The following is a 15,219-nucleotide window of genomic DNA, read 5'->3' as shown; positions in this document are numbered from 1 at the left end:
CGCAAACTCTCATTTGTTCTTCTGGGAAGTCCGAATGTTGTCTCAATTCCTGGTATGGATAGATTATTACTTATGCATTTCCCCAGAAAGACATTTTGTAAGTGATGAAACGAACCAATGGATTCTACAGGAAGTCCTTCAAACCACTTCAAAGCTTCACCTGTTAAACTTGCAGCAAATTATTTGCACATTACTGCATCATTATTTTCCCACTGCAATAAATATCTTGCATAAGCTTTCATATGTTGTATCACACATGCACTTCCGTCAAATATACTTGTAAATGCCGGTAAACTGCACTTAGATGGTATCGGTGCTCTCTGAATTTCCTTTGTAAATGGAGTTTTTCCAGCTTCCTCCACTGCTTCCTCTAGTTGTCTTCTTCCATCATTTCTTTTTGTAGTCATCATTTTTCTTAATTCTGCCATCTCCTTAAGAATTTCTTTGCTTAATGATTGATCCAAATCCTCTCGCATGGGTCTTTTTAATCTTGCTTGTCTCAATTTATTCTCATGATTGTTTTGGCGTATTGCTTCTTGTATCTCCTGTTGTTCAGTTTCTTCTCTTCTTCGCCTATGCCTTTCAGTATTTGCTTCAATTTGTACTCTATCATGTCTTTCTTCGTTACTTGTGCGATCATATCGATGTCTTGATATCTCTCTTTCTTGTGGTGTAACTCGACCTTGTTTTGTATCATTTATGTGATGACGCTCGCGTCTCCTACCTCGATCATCATAATCAACTTGACGCAGTCCGCTTTGTAATTCTATCTCTTCTAATTCTTCCCTTATTCTTTGTCTATCTCTCGCACGTGCAGTCTCTCGTTCGCACTCATATTCGTCTCTTAATATTTCTCTGCCATGTAATATCATCTGTCCTTGCCTTATATCCTCTTCGTCACTTTCAAAATTAATATGTGCGCGACGAAGAAGTTCACGTGGATGTTCGTACTGATTAGTTTCCAAGTCAACTATACGTTTCCTTTCCCTTTGATCTTCCAAATTTTCATTTTCTTGCGAGTTTTCTTCAATGACTTCCATGTGTTGCCTTCGCCTATCATTTCCTCGATTAGATTGACTCCGTCGGGAAGAACTTATACTTGTCTTGACCTTGAGCGTGCAGCACTCCTTGACCTTTGTTCTTTTAGTCTAAGATTCTCTTCTCGTAAATCATCATTTTGACGGATTAGATTCGCATGCTCTTCTTCTTCTCTTCTTCGTTCAATTAGTAATCTTTGCCTAAGTTCTGCAATCGTCACATTTCCTTCACTCGCTGTAATTGATCCTTCGTTCCCGATTCTCTGTCTTTCCTCTGTAGAATCCGTCATTTCAGTATGGACACTCACCCTATCATAATCTATATCATTATTCTGTCCTTGTTCTCGCTGAGATACAACTGGAATTTATGTTCTTTGATGTTCGTCCACTCTTTCTTCTTGTTGCTCAAGATTTGCAATTCGTCTTCGTTCAGCAATTCTGTTACTTCTTCTAGTTGTCATCCCTTGGTCAACAACAGATTCAATCCTTACGATTTCTAAATTTTTAGATCTCACTTTTTCCTTAAAATCTCTGATATACTATTGGAATTATCATCCAGAGCTGTTTCTGGCGCCAAAAATGTAGTTGTCATAAATCTGACAATTACATTCCACTATCACTAAATGAGAATTTAGGTAATCATCTTCTTATTATATGAAATGTGGATAGAATTACAAGGATTGATCAAGCTATTACAATGATCTATTTGCTCTAGATTTACTTTCTTTCTCTCTATTTCTTGACCAAGAATCACTCTAGAACCCCCCACAAGTAATGACCTCTCTCCTTTATATAGGACTTTACATAGTGGATGACAGCTAAGAAACACACTATTTTCGGGATCACTATGCGACACATTTTCTCATATACAATCGCTCATCTTCGCATAACGTGCCTCTTCGCACAGTTCTTCACACTTTACTCGTGACTTTGCTGACATCATCTGTTGCGTCATCTCAACTTTGCTGTGTGCGATATTCTTCGCTTAGATTGTATTCTTTAATTTTCGCTTGATTACTAACATGTGCGATATTTTACTCCTACAGAAGCACTCGCTATGCAACCGAAATTCATAAATGACCGAAGAGTTACCATACACATGCATAATTGCATGACAAAACATGACAGAACTGCCATTGCAAAACAAATATGACAACCATACTCAGTTCTCAAACACACTTTTTGTTTATTCCAAACCAGCCTTTATTACTCCAGGCAATTACGTTTACATGAACAAAAATGATAGAAAACAACTCACGTCGTCAGAGCGGTGTGGTCATATTTTCAGGCACTTGATCAAACGATGTGGTCAAATTTGAACTTTATCATTTTCCTAGTTGCTTGCATACAGATCTGGACAAGTTTCTTGTTCAAGGGTGATTAACATGTCCGCTCAGTACAGTAGCTTGCACACATATCTATCACCCTTCACTAGTCACTATTAAAGCATGGGGGTATCTACACTTGGATACTTTTTCCTAGTGGTACAGCGGTACTAATCAATCTACTTCACAAATCTTGGAATCTAAGTAACTACCGAACCCGAGCTTTCATACATCATCTTCTTTGGAAGTTCAATTTCTTGATTCCATATGCAAAGACAAAGAAGAAGGCAAGGACGAACCCTATATGAGCTAAAACAACCCACTTAAGGAAGTCATACTCATAACCGAAATGATCCTTCAGGAAACTTTTTACTGTTGGATTAATTAACAACCCTGGAACTAGCAATTCATTAGTCTTGTCGCCAACCTGAGATGCCACGAGACCGTAAAGAGTCCAAGCAACAGGTGAACCCCAGTAGTACCACCTCCACCATATGGGCATTTGCTGCAAATGCCAATTTAACTGTCAGATTTATATACAAAAGAATATTGTTCTTCAAAAGCTTAGGTAATAATCTTATGGCATGGGGGAGTCGAAGATTACATACCGGTCTAGGGAGGAGGAAACCAGAGAATAAATTCCATAAACTTGAGAAGAAGGACATAGTGATGGTAGCAGTTTGGGGGGATGGAGTCAGTGCTACGCACATCATGCCGTACATTGTAAAGTAGATAAAGCACATGAACATGAAGTAGAAGAAGTACAAGAATTTGGCTACGCTCCAAGGGAATCCAATCATAGAGAAAAGGATAAGAGAGTACACCAAAGTCTGGACAAAAACATAAATCACCTCGATAGCCACCTGCAAAGGATGATAATATTATTTTGTTCGCTTCATATATATAATATAGTATATACGTCATACAAACTAGGTTTATCTTGCAGTACGGCGTTCAAATATAGATCTCCAAGAATAACGTACACGATTTTACCTGTGCAAATGCGTAGGGCAATGCGGAGTACATTCCCGCAGCTTTTTCACGGTAGAATACTGTTCTCTCAACTGCAACAACAGGCTGCACAGAATTAGCATTACCCGCTCCAAGAAAAAGAGTAGATGAATACATAGCTCCAAGCAAATTCTGAAGGTCTTGTTGTTTAGACCTGTAACATATAATTAAAAAATCATCCCCGGTGAGATGTACACAAGATATTTTACTAGCAAGTGCGATACTCCTTATAGGAAATGAAAGGCTTACGTTTTGTCCCCTTTATCCTTAAAGATGACACCGAATAGAATACCAATGACTGTAGTTGTGAACAACCGGACTGCATTATATTTTGGGTTCCTCCAGTATGACCAACGTTGTTTCCAGAAACATGCTTTGCATTGGGTAATAAAGTCTTGGGAATACTCTGTGGGGAAGTGAAGGTCTTGGGAACCTGGTGCAGGAGTGCTCAAATCTTTGATAAGCTCTCGGTTTCTCCTGAAGGGAGTCAGTAGGAATGATTGAGTACATATAGAAAGCTATACGCAAGCAAAACAATGTTCCACTTTACTTACTGATAGAGGGTGGAATTAGCATAAACTTCAGCAAAATCAACGTCAAGCTGAGCCTCTACAGAAGCAGAACTAACATCAAGCATCCATGCAGCAGGATTATATCCATACCTAATCTTTTGAACCCCCGGAACAGACTGCAAAAAGTTACCATCGGAATGATTAAAACTCTTTGCACATTGAACATTAAGAACTGTTCAACTCTTTATCGGTTTAGAATGCTGAAATGGATGCTCACCTGAAAGTATTCTACAAGCTTATGAGAACAAGCACCAAGTGGTCCAGCATATGTAACTTGCCCTCCTCTTTTCATCAGTAAAAGCTGCAAGAAAATCCTAGCGACTTAGAAGCAGATCCTCAGAAGTAACAATGACGATTGCAAGAGAAATTCTACAAAATCTTGAATCAGACCTCATCAAATGCTTCGAAGATATCAATACTGGGTTGATGAATAGTGCAGACAACGGTTCTCCCTGTATCTACCGTGTTTCTCACGGCTCGCATGACAATTGCAGCAGCCCTTGCATCAAGACCTGATGTTGGCTCGTCCATGAAAATGATTGATGGATTAGCTACCAACTCTACGGCTATAGTGAGTCTCTTTCTCTGTTCAGTTGAAAGACCATCTTCTTCAGGCTTACCAACTAGAGAATTTCTCAACGGATGAAGCTCAACCAAATCCATAACTTCGTCGACAAACATCTAAAATATCATCGGAGCGAAAAAGGAACATCAATAAAAAACGAATGCGATTTCTCAAAGAAAGATTGTTAAAAGATGATTTATGTGGAATACACACCATTCGTTCCTCCTTTTTAACATCAGCAGAGAGACGAAGCCAGGCTGAGTACAAAAGAGATTCATAAACTGTGACACGAGGTGAATGGATATCATTTTGTTCACAGTAACCACTAACTCGAGCAAATGTTGCTTGGTTCTTTGGATATCCAGATATGTTAATTTCTCCTTCAATGTACCCTCCAGTTTTCCTTCCTGCTAGAACATCCATCAAGGTAGTTTTTCCAGCACCACTAACACCCATTAATGCTGTCAATACTGCTGGTCTGAAAGCCCCGCTAACATCTCTTAACAACTGGAGCCGAGTTTCTTCGATTCCTTGGGATTTCATTTCCTGTCATCACCACTAACACAATAAGATGGGCGCACTTGAAACTACGATTAAGAAAAACATACCACAAACTAGAAGATCTTTGTTTAATAAGTGACTTACAGCAGGCATGTCGACATAGTAATTTACATGGTTGAATGAAAGGGAAAGAGGCTGGAAAGGCAGAATCATTCCTTTTTTTGGTTCTGTTACATTTGAACCACTAGTCTCCTGTACTCGGATGTTCTTCGACTTCTCACTGTAATCCTCATCTTCGATCAAAGCTTTAGACTCACCAAAAGCTGCAAATCCAATTTCAGTAGTACTAGTTAGTAAACGGAATCTATATCCCTGACATGAAAACAACACTAAGATTGTGAAGATTAAAAGAGGGCTTACGGCTTAAATAAGTGAGTGCAAGCATGAAAAGAACATTAAAGAGAACAGAAAACGCAAGTAGTGCCCCAACACAAATCCAAAACCAATTGTCTGTCAAAAACATGCCTCTGGACTTCAGAAGGGCCTTCCCGACCGTGGATTGACCAGTGACCGGATTGTTAAAGATATTAGATAATTTGTGATGGTCTAGATTAGCTAAAACACCCATGGGCTTATCTCCATTGATTGGGCCCAGTCTAGAGATATCTAGACTCTTCTCTTTTTTAGTTAGAAATTCAATTGTAGACTCTAGAATATTCCATGTCTCTAGGTCCCTTGGTCATGGTCTAGAATATTCAATCTCTAGACTAATCTTAGATTGATCAAGTGTTCTCTAGAATGTTTTATTTCTAGAGTGTTCCATTGATCCTATAAATAGGCAATCAATGGGTTCATTTTGATCATCCAACAAAAATCAAAAACTCAAGTGAGTGAAGAAGTGAGTAGAGTGAGAGCTAGAGTTAGTAAGAGCCAAAGAGCCTTTTGTAAACGTAGTGAGCCAAAGAGCTACACTAAATTTCCTTGTAAACATTTTCCATTTCAAAAATTAATCAAAGCCTCACTTTTCTTAAACCAATAATTTTCAATTAACCAACCTCTTTTCCTATACCCATTTCTCAAATAATTTCCATAAATCCCATCACACGTCCGCATTGCGCCAACAAATTTGGTATCAGAGCAAACCTAACCCAGTAATCCTAAAACTCTACTCATGGCAATTAACCAAAATATTCAAGGTTTCAACTATGCCCAAAGTCTAATTCCAATTTTTGATGGTGAGAGTTACGATTATTGGAGTCTACAAATGAAGACACTATTCATTTCACAAGACCTGTGGGATTTTATAGAAGAAGGTTATAAAGTACCAGAGTCGGCAGAAACTCTGTCGTCATGGACGGACGCAGAGAAAAAGGAGTATAAGGAAAATAAGAAGAAAGATGCTAAAGCATTACTGTTTCTACAACAGGGCGTAACCAAAGCTATTTTTCCTCGAATTTCGGCGGCGAAAACTTCACAGGAGGCCTGGAATATTCTCAAAGTAGCATTCCAAGGATCAGAAAAGGTAATCTCCATTAAACTACAAAATTTATGGCGAGATTTTGATAATTTACTTATGAAAGAAAATGAAACTATCCAGAATTTCTTCTCAAGAGTTACTGGCATAGTAAATCAAATCAGTAGTTATGGAGATACCATTGAAAATAAAAGAGTGGTAGAAAAGATATTAAGAAGCTTACCATTCAAATTTGATCATATCGTCGCTGCCATTGAAGAATCAAAAAATTTATCGACTCTCTCGGTACATGAATTAATGGGTTCACTCGAGGCGCACGAGAAAAGAATAAATAGGTTCGCGGAGCAACCATTGGAGCAGGCATTTCAATCAAAAATAAATTTCAGTGAGAAGAAAAATACAGAAGCCAAAAAAGAAAGCTCTAGAGGGGGATCATCATCCAACTCGCAGTATGAGAAAGGGTCGACGTCAAATCAAGGACCCAGAAATTACTCCCGCGGACGTGGAAAAGGAAAAGGAGGTTATAGAAACAACAATCAAAGGTACGGAAAAAAGAACTCCTCAAATCTCCGATGCAATGTTTGCAAAAATTTTGGACATGCAACTGAAGATTGCAAGTATAAGTGCACCAAGTGTGATAAATTAAATCACATGGAGAAAGATTGTTGGCTTAATGAAGCAAACTATTCCGAGAAAAACAATTCTCAGAATCAAGTATTCTATTCCTGCCTCACCTCGCAACAAGAATCGCAAGGTATATGGTACGTCGACAGCGGATGCAGCAGCCATATGACAGGAAACAAAGAATATTTCGTAAAATTGGAGGAACAAGAGATTCCGCCAGTCAAACTTGGAGATGGAAAGTTCCAGAATGTTGAAGGAAGAGGAGTCATATCCGTACGTACAAGGTCAGGTAAAACTCGATACATATCTGATGTTCTTTATGTTCCTGGCCTAGCTCAAAATTTATTAAGTGTTGGACAACTTATAAGAAAAGGGTACTCACTACATTTCGAAGACGGAGAATGCACAATTTATGATAAAATTAATAATCAATTGGTGGCAAAAGTAAAAATGTCAGGAAATTTTGTCTTTCCCCTATCTATGTCATCAATTGAAAATTGTGCAATGAGTACCAACCATATTGACGAAGGAAAGCTATGGCATTTGAGATACGGGCATCTAAACTACAGATCCTTGAAGGTTCTTAAATCAAATAACATGGTAATTGGTCTTCCCAATATCATCGATGGAGATAAAATATGTGAAGGCTGTATTCTTGGGAAGTTTCATAGACTTCCATTTACAAACAAATCGTGGAGAGCAAGAAAGCCCCTCGAATTGGTGCACGCCGATATTTGCGGTCCGACAAGAACAACCTCACTCAACAACAGAAGATATTTTCTTTTATTCGTGGATGATTATACCAGGATGATGTGGGTGTATATTCTCGAGCAAAAGTCCGAGGCATTCACTAAATTCCGAGAATTCAAGGCGCTGGCAGAGAAGCAAAGTGGCCATCAATTGAAGATTTTCCGTACAGACCGTGGTGGAGAATTTACTTCAAAAGAGTTTATCAACTACTGCAAAGAAAATGGAATTAAGAAGGAGCTAACCGTTCGATACACTCCACAACAAAACGGCGTCGCGGAAAGAAAAAATCGTACGATCGTGGAAATGGCTCGGAGTATGCTAAAAGCAAGGAAGCTACCTAATAGCTACTGGGCAGAAGCAGTCAACACGACGGTTTACATCCTTAACCGTTCTCCAACAAAGGCAGTTCTCAACAAGACTCCATATGAAGCTTGGCATAAGAAAAAACCCGAGGTAACTTCTTTCAGAATTTTTGGTTGCGTTGCATATTCACATATTCCATCTCAACACAGAGAAAAGTTTGATGAAAAAGGAGAAAAGCTAATATTCATCGGATATAGCGAGGAGTCTAAAGCCTATAGACTTCTAAATCCAGATACAAATGAACTGGTAATATCAAGAGACGTTATCTTTGATGAATTCAAAGCTTGGGATTGGAATGATGAACCAGATAACCACGAGTCTCCACTAGTCATCGAAGAAGAGCCAGATCAGCCACGTCAGGAAGAAAGTACTCCACCAGCAAGCCCGAGGTCTCCTAGTCCAACACAACAAAGTCCAAGTTCATCGGAAGCAAGTGCCCCACCTAGAAAGGTGCGTTCCCTAAGAGATATTTATGAAATATCTAATTGTGCATTTATAGCACTAGAGCCTCAAAGATATGAGGAAGCGGCAAAAGAAGAAAAATGGAGAGACGCCATGGACGAAGAAATGCGAGTAATCGAGAAAAATAAGACATGGGAGCTTGTTAATCAGCCAATTGACAAAGAAATAATTGGTCTGAAATGGGTCTACAAGACAAAATACAACGAAGATGGTTCGATTCAGAAGCACAAGGCAAGGCTAGTTGCAAAAGGATATTCCCAGCAACCAGGAATCGACTACAACGAGACATTCGCCCCAGTCGCTCGCATGGAAACAATCCGAATGGTGTTAGCCTTGGCAGCTCAACTCAAAATGAAAGTCCACCAATTGGACGTAAAGTCAGCGTTCCTGAACGGAGAACTTGAAGAAGAGGTGTACGTTGAACAACCACAAGGATATGTCCGAAAAGGAAAAGAAAAAATGGTTTATCGTCTACGGAAAGCACTATATTGCCTGAAGCAAGCACCGCGTGCATGGAACAGCAAAATCGACAAGTATTTCCGAGATAATGGATTTCAGAAAAGTCCAAGTGAGCCATCCCTCTACATTAAAAAACAAGGTACGGATTTCCTAATTGTCTGTCTCTACGTTGATGATTTAATTTACGCCAACACAAAACAAGAGATGGCAGAAAATTTTAAGAAGGAGATGATGAAAGAATATGAGATGACAGACTTAGGACTTATGCGATATTTTCTTGGGATTCAAGTAAAACAATCTCCAGAAGAAATATTCATTTCTCAAGAAAAATATGCGGAAGACTTACTGAAAAGGTTCAACATGATGGATTGCAAACCAATTTCAACTCCAATGGGTACTAATGAGAAGTTGATAAAAAATGATGGAGCGCCAAAAGTAGATCCAACCTTATTCAGAAGTCTAGTCGGCTCACTGATCTACTTAACAAATACAAGGCCAGACATCGTCAATGCAACCAGCATTGTTTCTCGATTTATGAGCGAGCCAAGCAAGTTACACTACGCCGTCGCAAAAAGAATTCTTCGATATATCAAGGGAACAAAGAATTTTGGCATCAAGTATACAAGAGAAAAAGATAATGATTTAATTGGCTTCACAGATAACGATTGGGCAGGTTCTATTGAAGACCGAAAGAGCACATCAGGCTATGTTTTCTGTATGGGAACAAAAGTTATCTCTTGGAGTTCCAAAAAACAAAGTACGGTGGCACTATCGTCAGCCGAAGCAGAGTACATAGCATCAACAAGTGCAGCATGTGAAGCAGTATGGTTGAGAAGATTAATGGCCGACATACAACAAAGGCAAAATCAGCCGACGACTATCTACTGTGACAATATGTCTACAATTGCTATGACAAAAAATCCAGTCTTCCACGGACGAACGAAGCATATAGAGCTACGACACCACTTCATCAGAGGGATGGTAGAAAACAAGGAAATTGAGCTCCAATTTTGTCCAACACAAGAACAAAATGCGGACATATTCACAAAAGCAGTCACGGCGGATAAGTTCAACCATTTTAGAGAAAAGCTTAACATCACAAATTAAGAGGGGGTGTTAAAGATATTAGATAATTTGTGATGGTCTAGATTAGCTAAAACACCCATGGGCTTATCTCCATTGATTGGGCCCAGTCTAGAGATATCTAGACTCTTCTCTTTTTTAGTTAGAAATTCAATTGTAGACTCTAGAATATTCCATGTCTCTAGGTCCCTTGGTCATGGTCTAGAATATTCAATCTCTAGACTAATCTTAGATTGATCAAGTGTTCTCTAGAATGTTTTATTTCTAGAGTGTTCCATTGATCCTATAAATAGGCAATCAATGGGTTCATTTTGATCATCCAACAAAAATCAAAAACTCAAGTGAGTGAAGAAGTGAGTAGAGTGAGAGCTAGAGTTAGTAAGAGCCAAAGAGCCTTTTGTAAACGTAGTGAGCCAAAGAGCTACACTAAATTTCCTTGTAAACATTTTCCATTTCAAAAATTAATCAAAGCCTCACTTTTCTTAAACCAATAATTTTCAATTAACCAACCTCTTTTCCTATACCCATTTCTCAAATAATTTCCATAAATCCCATCACACGTCCGCATTGCGCCAACACGGATCGACTCTAGGTAGAGGCTGTATTAGAGAAAAGCAAGAGGTTATTATGTCTAGTCTAGGTAATGACTTTTTGCGAGAAAACAAAAAAAAATATGTCAACCTCTAATCAAGTAGTGAAAAAAATTCATTTACGAGTAATCATACCTTGTCCCATCTTTCATCAAGAAACTCGTTTATGGCAATGGCATTTTGGCCGTACATCATAGGAGAAAGAAAGTAAATCCAACTCATCCATGGCTGAAGATCATCTGGGAAAGAAGTTAACAAGAAGTTTCTGCTTAGGTTTATGAAGCTAACAACTATGTATAGACACATTAACATACACTAACTCCTCACCTTTGGATATAACGTATCCTCCAAGCACAAAAACCAATAATAAAGTGAAGGATCCGAGTATGTTCGCAACCACTGTGGTTCGTCCAAGTGCTGCTATGAAACGAAAAAGAGATAAAGCCATCTGATGGATACTAAAGAACGTCAAGAACTGTCGGAAGAATCTGCAAAAGTTACAAAAGGGTCAAACAAGTATGAGCGAAAACGTTCCAGTGGATCACGTAACCATTACATAGTGAGAAAGAAAGTGTGCCTACCTACTGGCTGCAGGTGCAAACCCAATTGTGTAGTACGTAAGAATGATCCATATTGCAGATTCCATGAAGGAGAGAGGGATTCTGAGGACCCAGATTGGTAAAGCATAAGCCCATGCAGGATAAAACAGGAAATCTCTCTGCTTATAGAACACAGGCAGACTGAATACCGTCATAGCGAGCTCAGCCATCCCGTTAAACATCACTTGAATCAGACTGAAAAACAGGGCTCCAAGATACTTCCCTCCCCCAGATATTGTACCAGGAGTCATCTCCGTTCTGAAGAACATGGTTAATGTAATGATTGACATAAACGTTATCTGGCAAGTTTTGAAAATGTACAGGAAAGACCTGCGCTTCATCAACAACCATTCCCTCGAGAAGCATGCCTTAAAGAGTTCCCTGTTGGAAATACCATACTTTGTCTTTACTAATGCAGCAGGATGTGTTCTAGATTTGTCGTAAGGAATTCCGAGTTCCTCTTTTAGTTGTTTACCTATGTGAAAACTTTTGAAAGAGTTCACAAACTCAGATACTGAGATGTATCTGTAAGGCTCATTCGTATTGGACCAATATTGCTCTTGGTCCTTCTTCGAAATTACCTCTTGCAGAAAATCGGCGACTCCTTTCCTTTCAGGGCATTTGAATCCCATGCTTTCAAAGAACTCCAGAACATTTTCACGGGGTCCTTGGTAAATAATCTCACCCCCAGAAATTAGGACAATGTCATCAAAAAGCTCAAATGTTTCTGGAGCAGGTTGTAAAAGAGAGATGATCATAGTCGCATCCACCTCATGTACCATTTGTTTCATAAACTTAATAATTTGAAAGGTGGTCGAACTGTCTAGCCCGGTTGATATTTCATCCATGAAGAGTGCTTTTGCTGTACCGACCAACATCTCTCCTGCATTCAAGATCAAAAAATATTTGAGTCTATGACTTATAAGTAGTAACCACACCAAGTGCAATTTCTGAACATTACGTGTGTACTCTATAGTCTACACTTACCAGTTGTCACACGCTTCTTCTGTCCACCAGAGATACCCCTCGCCATGGCGCCACCCACCATTGTATCAGCACAAATATCCAGCCCAAGTATCTATAAGGAAGCAAAAGAAGGTTTGAGGTTAGATTTGCCAAAATTAACTTCTCAATAGATGTAGCAAAGTAGGTAACTTCAATAGAGAGAACAAACCTTAAGAACATAATCTGTGACTAAACTGCTCTCCTGTCCTTCCACGGCTGTTGCCTTCATGAATGCATCGATCTCAGGATCTGGCTTTATCCCCGCCTCTTTTTCTCGTCTTGACAACTCTGCCAACATGTCGAATCTGGGACCAACTCCAAAGCAGCGTCCAGAGAAATCCAATGTTTCCCTTACTGTCATTTGTTCATTATGAAGATCTTGTTGACTAATATATGCGGAGGTTCTTTGAGGGATGAATTCCGATAATTCATGTCCGCAGTAGGTGACTTTTCCAGTTACCTGTATAAGGCACAAAAATATCGTAGACATGTATGAACACCAAAATTTACATACGCTCAAGAGTGTGTACAATAAACAATGGATAGAAAAGAGACCCGTAGACTTTTATCAAGCTTTCCTGCTAGTGCTTGCAAGAATGTAGTTTTTCCTGACGCCGGAGGTCCAAGCAGCAATGTCAATCTAGAAAGAAAACATAAAGAGCATGAAAAAAAGATGTAGTAACATTTATGGCAATTAAATTGAGCCTACAGAATTATATACCCTACAACTTGATGACATACCTGGAAGGTTTTAAGACTCCATTCAATTCCCAGAGTATCTTGTTCACTCGCTTCTTGGATGGTGCACATCGAATACAACCAAAAATCGTCTACTGACATTGGAATACAACAATATTATAAATTATCTCCAAAATACATGAAAACCGAAAAGAGTTTGTTTATCAAAATTCCTACAACTCAACCATTTCCTATTGGCAATTTCCCTTTATTATCAAAATTCCAAGCTGCATCCAACAAAAAAAAAAAACCCTAAAGAAAATCACCTCAAAAACATTCAAAGTAGCATTGAACAAAGTCGGAAGTGCTCTACTTGCAACAAACGCATCCCCCTCCACTGACAGATTCTCAAATCGTACTTCAATTTTAGGAATTTCAATTCCTACCCTGATATCAACAGAACTCAAATCAAATCCGTCTTCCAACAAACAAAGTAAAACTAACAATATTGTACACGAAACAAAAACAAACCTATCGACTCGATTCCTCAATCTCTGAAGAAATTTTTCATTATCTTCTTCCACAACTTTAAGTATACCACTCATTAATTGTTTCTTATCATGTGCTCCTAATTTAGCAACATCCACTTCAGAATAACGTATTTTACCATTATCCATGACTGATGATAAAACAGATTTTCTAACTCTATCGTAAGTTGGTAATCTCTCTATAGCTGCCCATTTTAATTCCTCTTCATCTTCTTCGTGATTGTTTATTATTATACTATGAAATCCTCCCCCATCTATATTTTCTTGTTCTGTCCAACTTCTTCTATCTCCTCCTATTGATGATCTGCTCATTTGTCTTGCTAAATCATCTCCTCCTCCTGTTAAGGCTGCTCCTAAATTCGCCATAGTTTTAAATTCTACAATCAAAAGATTCAGATTCTTCTTGATTTAGTTTCACTCTTGTCAGATCTAACCAGAGATTCGAATATTTCCCGCCAGTTTTTCAGCATTTTTTCCTTCTGATTGAGGTAATGAGAGAAGAATTTACGGTTTTGACTATGATTCTGATTCTGAAAAGTGTATTTAAGATCTCTCTGTCTGAACAGGGAAGAAGAAGAAGATCAAGTAATGATACGGGGAAGGAAAAGAAAAATTGTTGTTATTTGACCTATAATCAATCACTTCATTATATGCGGGGGTGGATGACCGTTGAATGTGTTTTGTATTTATAGAATGCTAAAACCTCGGGTACGCCTAATGCGCGTGCAAAGATGAAAAATTTATGGACATGTAAATCAATTTATCTTTATATCCCTACACTGATGCAACTTACAAACTTTATCTCACATTAGGAATTCAAATAAGGGAAATAGAATCCAATTATTGGGACTGCACACCTCTGGGTTTTGGGCTTGCATTGGGTCACGAAATAATAATAGTCAAAACCCCTTTACCCGATCATTTCTTATATTCCCCCGTTTTAATTAGTACTAACCATGATGTTTAACTAAACTAATTACGATTAATGATCAGATCAGATTAGAATAATCAATAATTAAGTTTATGAAAATCAAAATTTTGTTTTCCTTTTTTCTTGATTTAGAAGAAGGGGAAGGACGATTTTGATGAATTTTTTTGAAAAAATTTAGATGAAAATGATGAAACATATCCTGAAAATAGTACGAAAAACCTATAATTTTAATTGGCTATAATTGATTATAATTTTATTTTTTTTGTAATCACCCCAATAACAATTTTAATTGATTCAAATCCGTCAAAAATCGTGAAAATTTAGGGTTTTTTTTTTTTTTAATCTCTTACAAATGGGATTGTTTGTCGATCCGGCCGTAAACCAGTATTACGGCTTGCACTAATGTCGTTTCCAAGTCGTAGAAACAATAAACGGATGGGAACCTAAAAGCTCCCAACCGTAACTCTAACTCACAGCTGTGTTTCGATGAAATTCTTGCCGATTATCATTATTCAGAATCACCTGTGTCTGTTTAACGATTAGGAAGTGAAGAACTTCAAGTCGTTATATAAGTAAGATGAATTGAATCCTGGTTGAAATGAGCCTACCTTGTCGTTTTATTAGTAAAACCGCCGGATATGA

General features: G+C 38.3%; 1 protein-coding gene across 1 annotated transcript; it reads right to left on the bottom strand.

Annotated features, from left to right (window-relative positions):
- Positions 1–2,222: 2,222 nt before the first annotated feature.
- LOC113337558 (pleiotropic drug resistance protein 2-like) lies at positions 2,223–14,268 on the bottom strand. The gene is made up of 20 exons (XM_026583218.1): positions 13,630–14,268; positions 13,425–13,545; positions 13,162–13,250; positions 12,976–13,060; positions 12,590–12,880; positions 12,403–12,493; positions 11,398–12,298; positions 11,144–11,304; positions 10,952–11,055; positions 7,748–7,756; positions 5,432–5,588; positions 5,156–5,334; positions 4,724–5,056; positions 4,336–4,626; positions 4,163–4,246; positions 3,928–4,061; positions 3,623–3,850; positions 3,356–3,527; positions 2,971–3,225; positions 2,223–2,867 (listed from the first exon to the last, which is right to left on the bottom strand). The coding sequence occupies exons 1-20, from the start codon at positions 14,010–14,012 to the stop codon at positions 2,595–2,597; spliced, it is 4,341 nt and encodes a 1,446-aa protein (XP_026439003.1). The 5' UTR covers positions 14,013–14,268; the 3' UTR covers positions 2,223–2,594.
- Positions 14,269–15,219: the final 951 nt, after the last annotated feature.

The sequence above is a fragment of the Papaver somniferum genome, unplaced genomic scaffold (assembly GCF_003573695.1).
Source record: "Papaver somniferum cultivar HN1 unplaced genomic scaffold, ASM357369v1 unplaced-scaffold_160, whole genome shotgun sequence".
Classification (NCBI taxonomy): domain Eukaryota; kingdom Viridiplantae; phylum Streptophyta; class Magnoliopsida; order Ranunculales; family Papaveraceae; genus Papaver; species Papaver somniferum.
The sequence above is the reverse complement of the archived record's forward strand: the minus strand, read 5'-3'. Positions and strand labels throughout refer to the sequence as shown.

Excerpts from the sequence above, each read along its gene's own strand:
- LOC113337558 (XM_026583218.1), bottom strand. The coding sequence starts at position 14,012 with ATGGCGAATTTAGGAGCAGCCTTAACAGGAGGAGGAGATGATTTAGCA. Across the intron at positions 4,627-4,723 it reads TTAAAAAGGAGGAACGAATG|ATGTTTGTCGACGAAGTTAT; the intron begins GTGTGTATTCCA and ends ATGATATTTTAG. Across the intron at positions 3,528-3,622 it reads AAGGATAAAGGGGACAAAAC|GTCTAAACAACAAGACCTTC; the intron begins GTAAGCCTTTCA and ends TATATGTTACAG.